Source organism: Charadrius vociferus, unplaced genomic scaffold (assembly GCF_000708025.1).
Source record: "Charadrius vociferus isolate BGI_N301 unplaced genomic scaffold, ASM70802v2 scaffold492, whole genome shotgun sequence".
Lineage (NCBI taxonomy): Eukaryota > Metazoa > Chordata > Aves > Charadriiformes > Charadriidae > Charadrius > Charadrius vociferus.
Window position 1 is genome coordinate 5,763 of NW_009647216.1, and position 7,468 is coordinate 13,230.

Genomic DNA, 7,468 nt, shown 5'->3' on the forward strand with positions numbered 1-7,468 from the left:
CCCCCCCCCATCCCACTGGGGGGGAATGAGTGAGCCTGGCTGTGCGGTGCTTAGTTGCCAGCTCAGGTTAAACCACAACACTACCTCCGAACAACTCAAGAGCTGAGATCTAGGAAGGTAATCGACATGACCAAGCATGCATTTAAGCCCATACCAATGATACTACATTCATTTTGAGCTTGGACGTACAACTCAAAGTTTTTATTTGCATGAATCAGACTACCTTCAATCTCCACCAAGGGCTCCTGAGTGAAGTCTTGGAAGAATTTGTAGAAGAACTGGCTACAGGCAGCAAGAACAGCCTTATGAGCTTTGAAATGGTGACCTACAAAGAGAGACAAATATTTTGGTTTAGGATAACACCTTCTTACTCATAGTGCAGAATAAGTGCAGATGCAGAGAAGAGAACAGCTACAGAACCACCCGGTCTACAAATCTATTCCAGCAGCACATAGTCACTTAGTATGTCTCCTTGTAACATGGAATACCATTGCAGCTAGCCTGTCCCATCTCATGCAGACCCTTGCTGACATCACTGACCTTGCTGAAGCTCTGTAACTCAATCAGCTGCAGGACTCACTCACCCTAGTGTTTCTCTTTTCAGATATTTAAGTTATGGGAAATTCCTGTGCAAACTTTTTCCTGTATGCCTTGGGCTCAGCTCTCAGGGTTTATCCTACCTCTCCTTGGTTTTTGGTGCTCTTACATATGGATGTATTTTATCATCACTTCTGCCAGCATAACGAGCCCTACAGAAATAGTTCTTCTCCGTTCTTCTGAACAGAAGTAGTTCTGCTCCGTTTTTCCTGTTTTCCAGACTGCATATTTCTCGTCACTGTGTTGCCTTCTCCCTGGTACAGGCACGAACATTCATAAGGCTCCATGGGACAGAGGTAAAAGAAGCATCATAGATTAGAACTACACAGCTGCACAAGAAAACAGTTTTGAGCTCAACGTGTGGATTTGGTAATACTAAAGCAGGAACAAACGTTCAGGATAAGTTTTGTGCAAGCGTTGTCAATGAAACTATGATGATTCCAGAAGAGTAATTTTTTCTTCATTTGCTTACTTTTTTCTAATCCAGGCTCTGTAGGACCCTTTTCCTTCAAGTGAGTTCTTGCTATCCTTTTAAGGATCAGATGGTACTCCTTTAGCTAGGTCCATACTAGTGGACACTGCCTATCTTCCTTGAAGTGCTCATCCATTCTAAAACATGTTTGGGATAAGAAGCAATCTTAGGTGATCTATCAGACACCACCTTTCCTAATGAGATAAGCACTTACATCTCCATCTTCCTTTTAAACTAATACTTATGTGTTTAGAACACATAGAAAAAGAAAAGGGAGCTGTTCTACACTATTTTAACTATATATTAAACCAGTAGGCAGATACCAGAGAAGCAAGAAGGTAATCTTATTTCAAGCTGATTTTTTTTTTTTAAACAATTAACAAATATTTGTACAAGTTCTCTGCATGCAAACAGTCAACTCAAGTTAGGGAAAGACATTTTTACAATGTTTTGGAAATCCTTAGACAAGATGTTAAATGTAGTACAGCAGTTTCAAAGTGGGCTTCTATCTGAAAATATTTAGCCCCTTGTTTGGAAAAGCAGAAGCAAAATTATTAATCACTGCTGGAGACTATGTTCAGCCCAAGATTTTAAATCAAACTCTGCAAGCAACTCGCAAACCAATACAGAATCAAGAATTTGTTAACAACCCAGTTTGACAGCTGACCCGTGACAAATCCAACAGCTTCCCAGCACAGCTTTCAGAATTTTCTGTATACCAACTGGTTCTCAAGCCTGTACATACCATCGACAATCAGAGTGATATCCGTAAACTGGTCCTGCTCCCGTTGTTCATTCAGTCTATCCAAAATAACTTTATAGTGTTCAGGGAATTCCTGGGTACATTCCATCATTTCTTCAGCTTCCATGGCAAAAGGACTAGTCTGCAAAAGAAGTGGTAGGACAGTAAGAACACTACACCACTCAGTAAATACTATGCACGGTCAGGTTAGTATACAAACATGAACTAACTAACACTTCTCAGGGACTACAAAACCAATAGAAAAACCAAACTGTCACGGTAACAGATTTACCTGATTTTAGCTGTGTTGTGGTTTAGTCACAGCTGGCAACAAAGAACCACAGTCTTTTGCTCACTTGCCCCCACAACGGCAGGATGGGAGGAGAATCGGAAGAAAAAGGCAAAACTTGTGGGTTGAGATAAAGGCAAAAGAGCAAAGGAAAGAGGAAAACAATAGTACTGACAGAAGAATATACAAAACATGATTAACGTACAGCAGCTCACTGACTGGAACCTGAAATGCCCAGCCTGCTCCCAAGCTGCAATTCTTGCCCACCCCCCCCCCCCCCAAGCTATATACTGGGCATGGCATCACATGCTATCGAATACCCCTTTGGCTAATTTGGGGCAGCCATCCTGGCTGTGTCCCATCCCAGCTCCTTGTGAAAGTTAACCCTATCCCTGCCAGAACCAGAACAAGGGGTGCTATACCATGTATGTCATGCCCATAACACTTTCCCATTAATTACCACCACTTTTCCCAGTTTTTGATATAGACACACACAGAGAGATATCATTCCCTTAGTCTATGGGCCATCCCTCTAAAATATCCATTGAGTTCATTTAATCCATGACTTTGGGCTCCACCTGTTAGAACAGTCTCACAGAACAGGAGAGATGGTGTGTGGTGCTGGACTGTTGCATGCAGCGTTCGGAGCTTGCGGCTGGTTTATCTGGTGCAGCCCACACCCACGGTCTGCGGGTTGAAGATGTTGATCTTGATGAAGTTGCTGGGCACCAGTTGCTGAAGCCAGTTCTAGTTCCATCACCGCTGCAGTTTACTCGGTTTCAAAGTCCATCTATCATTAGTTCAGGTGATGCTTACTGTAGTACCATTGATATGGCATATAACAATTATAGTAGTGATGACATACAGTGGCAGGGTTATTTAGCAATTAACATAATACAAGTTGATCTATTGGCTATTCTCACCCAAAATTGGATACACAGGAAGTACACATCAGACCTCCCCATCCTTTCGCATCACCCACCAAGTGTGCCCAGGTCCTCGAGCAAAAGCAATCCCGCAGATGGGTTTGCCTTTCCTTGAGGTGGGACAAACCCAGACTGTCTTCCCTAACATATTCTTCATGTGCGCTACAGGGACTTTATCCCCTTCTACTGTACGTGAAAGTTTTGATTGGGCAGGGCCAGCTCGATTGGCAGATCCCCTGGTGTTGACTAACCAGGTAGCCTTTGCTAAATGTGTATCCCAATGTTTGAAGGTCCCACCACCCATGGCTCTCAGTGTAGTCTTTAGCAGTCCATTGTATTGACTGGTGCATGATAGGGGATGCGATATACCCACGCAGTGCCATGTTCTTTGGCCCAGGTGTCTGTGAGGCTGTTTCGGAAATGAGTCTCATTGTCTGACTCAATTCTTTCTGGGGTGCCATGTTGCCATAAGACTTGCTTTTCAAGGCCCAGGATAGTGTTACGGGCAGTGGCATGGGGCACAGGGTATGTTTCCAGCCACCCAGTGGTTGCTTCCACCATTGTGAGCACGTGGCGCTTGCCTTGGTGGGTCTGTGGGAGTGTGATATAATCAGTCTGCCAGGCCTCCCCATATTTATATTTTCGCCATCGTCCTCCATACCAAAGAGGCTTTAACCGCTTGGCTTGCTTAATTGCAGCACACGTTTCACATTCGTGGATAACCTGTGCAATAGTGTCCATGGTCAAGTCCACCCCTCGGTCACGAGCCCATCTGTATGTCGCATCTCTCCCTTGATGGCCTGAAGCATCGTGGGCCCACCGAGCTAGGAATAGTTCACCCTTATGCTGCCGCCCATGCTTCTAGGATTGGGGTAGGGTTGTCCATCCCGCTTCCTCATGTCCTCTCCATGATCACGAAGGTAAAACCACAGGGTGCCTTGTGGTGTGTACCCTCTATATGCTCTCTCTTGAGCAGAGAAAAGTGAACTCCTAATAGCTGACATTGTGGCCCGTAGAGGTGGGGAGCAGGACATATTCTCTTCAAGTTGCTGGACCTTCTGGGACAGTTTCTCCACAGCTGAGACAAGGGGGGAAGAGAGGCTTTCTTTGTATTGCTGGAGTCAGCCAGCTACCTCATACACTGTTGGTCCCTCTTCACCTTTCCATTCCATCACTGCCAATGAGCTGGCATACAACAATGGTGTGCTCCATACAAACTTCTGCCATATGGGCCATGTGCATTGGACTTCGTCGGGATCTGTGGGTAACTGTGCGTTGTATGGGTCATAATAAACCATCTCCCACATGGGTAATTCCCTCAGGTACTGGATACCTCTTTCCATGGTTGTCCACTTGCCTGGGTGACATACATCTTCACTGAAGGGGTACCTTTCCTTCCCGCCTGACAGGAGTTGCCTCCAGAGGCGGATGGCTTGTGTCTTTTTCCCAATAGCCTTGTCAATGCCCGCTTCCCTAGACAAGGATCCCAGCTGCTTGGCTTCCCTGCCCTCTAATTCCAAGCTACTGGCCCCATTATCCCAGCATCGGAGCAGCCAGGTTGACAATGTGCTTGCCCCAGAAGTCGGCTGAAAACTTTTTGCATATCTCGCAGCTCACTCAGGGATAGGGATCGGGTGATTATCTCTGGTTCCGTCTCTTCCTCCCGTTCTTTTGATGGCCCTGGTTCATCGTCATCCCTTACTAAGCAAACTGATTTCTTGGTGTATTTCTTCTTCTGTATAGGAGCAATGGATACTGGCACGGGTTGGTTTCTTGGTTCAGCTGCAGTGCCTGTTGCAGGGGCTGGAATAGCCACAGTGCCTGTTGATCTGGTTTCCCTCTCTTTCTCCTGAGGGTGCTGCATAATATTGAGCAGTGTTTGGTAGATACTGGCCAGGGTCCAGCACAGTGTGGCAAGTTGTGCCTCTCTGGAACAGCCACAGCATTTTCCTTTCAAATATTCTATCCCTTTATCAGGGTCCTGTAGTTGTTCAGTGGTGAAGTCCCAAACCATTGGAGGTGAGAAATTCTTTAGATACCTGCCCATATTCTCCCACATGCCATGTCACCCCTGACTATCCAGCCTTGGGGCAGATCTCTGGGTGGTATTCCTAAATAGTTGTTTAACCCTAAACAAGGCCCGAAACACATTCAGGAGACATAGCAATAAGACCACACTGGTTTGAGCATCCCAAGGATATTTGAAATTCTCAAAAGCTGTCATACCTGGCCCAAAAGAGAAAAGGAAGGCGAAAGAGCTGGGGAAAGTATCCCCCCGTTTCCCACATAGATTGGGTGTGATTATTAATACATTCCAAGAGATGGCAACCAAGGTACAGGCAGAACAGCAATCCTGCATAAACACCCCAACATGAACACCTGAACAGTGATGTTATCATACCATAAGTTGATATTACACAGGACAGCAACATTATAATCCTGATCCCTCTTCCAGAGGTGATAAACAGCATCAAAGGAGAGTAGGTAGAGGTGATAAACAGCATCAAAGGAGAGTAGGTAGAGCATATAAGAATTTACATAACACAGCCATGCGAACAAACAAAGCAACATTGTGACCAGCAACTATTTAACAAATATAATAAATGCATATAGCAAATTCATTTTAACAAGCTCTGGTCAGATGTGTTGTTATCTCAACCCTTCGTGCCCCATGTTGGGTGCCAGAAAGGACTTGTCATAGTTTAACCCCAGCCCGGTAACAATGAACCACACAGTCTTTTCGCTTACTCCACCCCCAGTGGTGGGATGGGAAGAGATTCAGAAGAAAAAGGCAAAACTCCTGGGTTGAGATAAAGGCAGTTTAACAGAACAGCAAAGAAAAGAGGAAAATAACAACAATAATACTGATAGAGGAATATACAAAGCACGATTAATGTACAGCCGCTCACCAACTGGAACACGAAGCCCAGCCCACTCCCAAGCAGCAGTTCCTGCTCCCCCAGCTATATACTGAGCATGGCACCACATGCTATCCAATATCCCTTTATCTAGTTTGGGTCAGCCAACCCAGCTGTGTCCCTTCTCAGCTCCTTGTGAAAATTAATCCTATCCCTGCCAGAACCAGGACAAGCTGACAAATAGGAAACATTAGGGTTAATGAAGTGGAGTATGGCCTTATTTATACACATGAAGAAACAGTCAAAGTGGGTAAGTGCATTTCTTTATTCTACAGATTCAGCAGGGAACCACCTCCCTCAAAGCAAATACTGCAGGGATGTAACATCTCCACAGCTAACTATTCTACATCTCAGCAGAATAATGTCAGAATCTTTATAAAGTTACTTCTTGCAATTCTACCAATCCACTTGGTGGAAGAATGGTTCTGAAAATTTTCATACTTAAGTCACATTTTGTATCTAGTGAACACAATATGTTTACTTCCTTTAAGTAAGATGCAATAAAGCAGCACTTGTCAGCTTCTGAGTATGTAGGAGTTGCCAGGGATTTAATGTGCTGTCTTACCTAAGAGCAAAGAGCTTCTTATTTACCCAGCCTTCTTACACTTCTCCCCCTGCAAAGTGAAATATTCTTTGCCAACCTTTTGAAAGAGACGTGTAGGTTTGTAATCTGATGGCTCTTCCTCCCTTACTTATATGACAAACATAGCTGGGGGTAGGAGTCACAGAGGTTCTCAAGCCTGAAGAGGTTTAGCAGAACTCTGTGCCTGTGGATGAGACACAGATGTTAGAGTGCTTCTTATGCAAAATAATCTCTGGAGAGAGTCCAAGTGCTTCAATGAAAGCATTTCACAAATTAACTCCAGGCAAAATGACTTCAGATCTGTGCAGCAGCACTCACCTTCAACTCCCACATTGACATGGCTCTCACACCGAGAATGCCACAGAAAAAGCAAAGACATTTCAAGGTCACATTAATGCAGAAACTTTGTTTCTTTTCACAGTCTAACTCACTTCGAAGAACATATGGTTTCTGAGAGAAGATGGTGATTAGGCTTGAATGAGTCTTCAAGGAATTTCAGACATACCCTTCACTATATTGTTATACTTAGTATGGACAAAAGGAAAAAAACTGAGGAGAGCAGCTAGTATCAAACCAAACACTGAATATAGAGATGGAAAATTCTGGCCTGGCAAAGAAGCAGTTATCTTCAGAGCGCTAGAAGAAACTAGATAGCAGGTGCTCCCTAACTTCTGGTGTAGATTTTTTGTGTGCGATTGGAATTGGAAAATCCTGAGCACAAACCAGTTCCTTACATGCAGCTAAGCTTGCTAACTCCCCCATGCAACTGTGTAAATTCTACCTCGCTTCCAACAAACACACATACTGGTATGTCGTGGTTTGGCCTCAGCTAGCAACAAAGAACCACACAGCCACTCATGCAACTCCCACAGCCATGGGAAAAATCGACAGAAAAAGGGAAAACTTGTGGGTTTAAATAGTGCGATTTAACAGAACAGCAA

The 7,468-nt window shown here is 44.4% G+C and overlaps 1 protein-coding gene across 1 annotated transcript in view; it reads right to left on the minus strand.

Moving 5' to 3' along the window:
* LOC104296088 (zinc finger protein 131-like) overlaps window positions 1-1,938 on the minus strand; it is a gene marked incomplete at its 3' end in the record, with an annotated part of 7,694 nt that extends 5,756 nt beyond the window's left edge. Inside the window, exons 1-2 of the mRNA XM_009895918.1 lie at window positions 1,815-1,938; window positions 224-325 (exon numbers count right to left, since the gene is read on the minus strand). Of these exons, the coding sequence (XP_009894220.1) occupies window positions 224-325; window positions 1,815-1,938 (226 nt within the window). The remainder of the gene's footprint in view (window positions 1-223; window positions 326-1,814) is intronic.
* Between the last annotated feature and the right edge of the window lie 5,530 nt (window positions 1,939-7,468).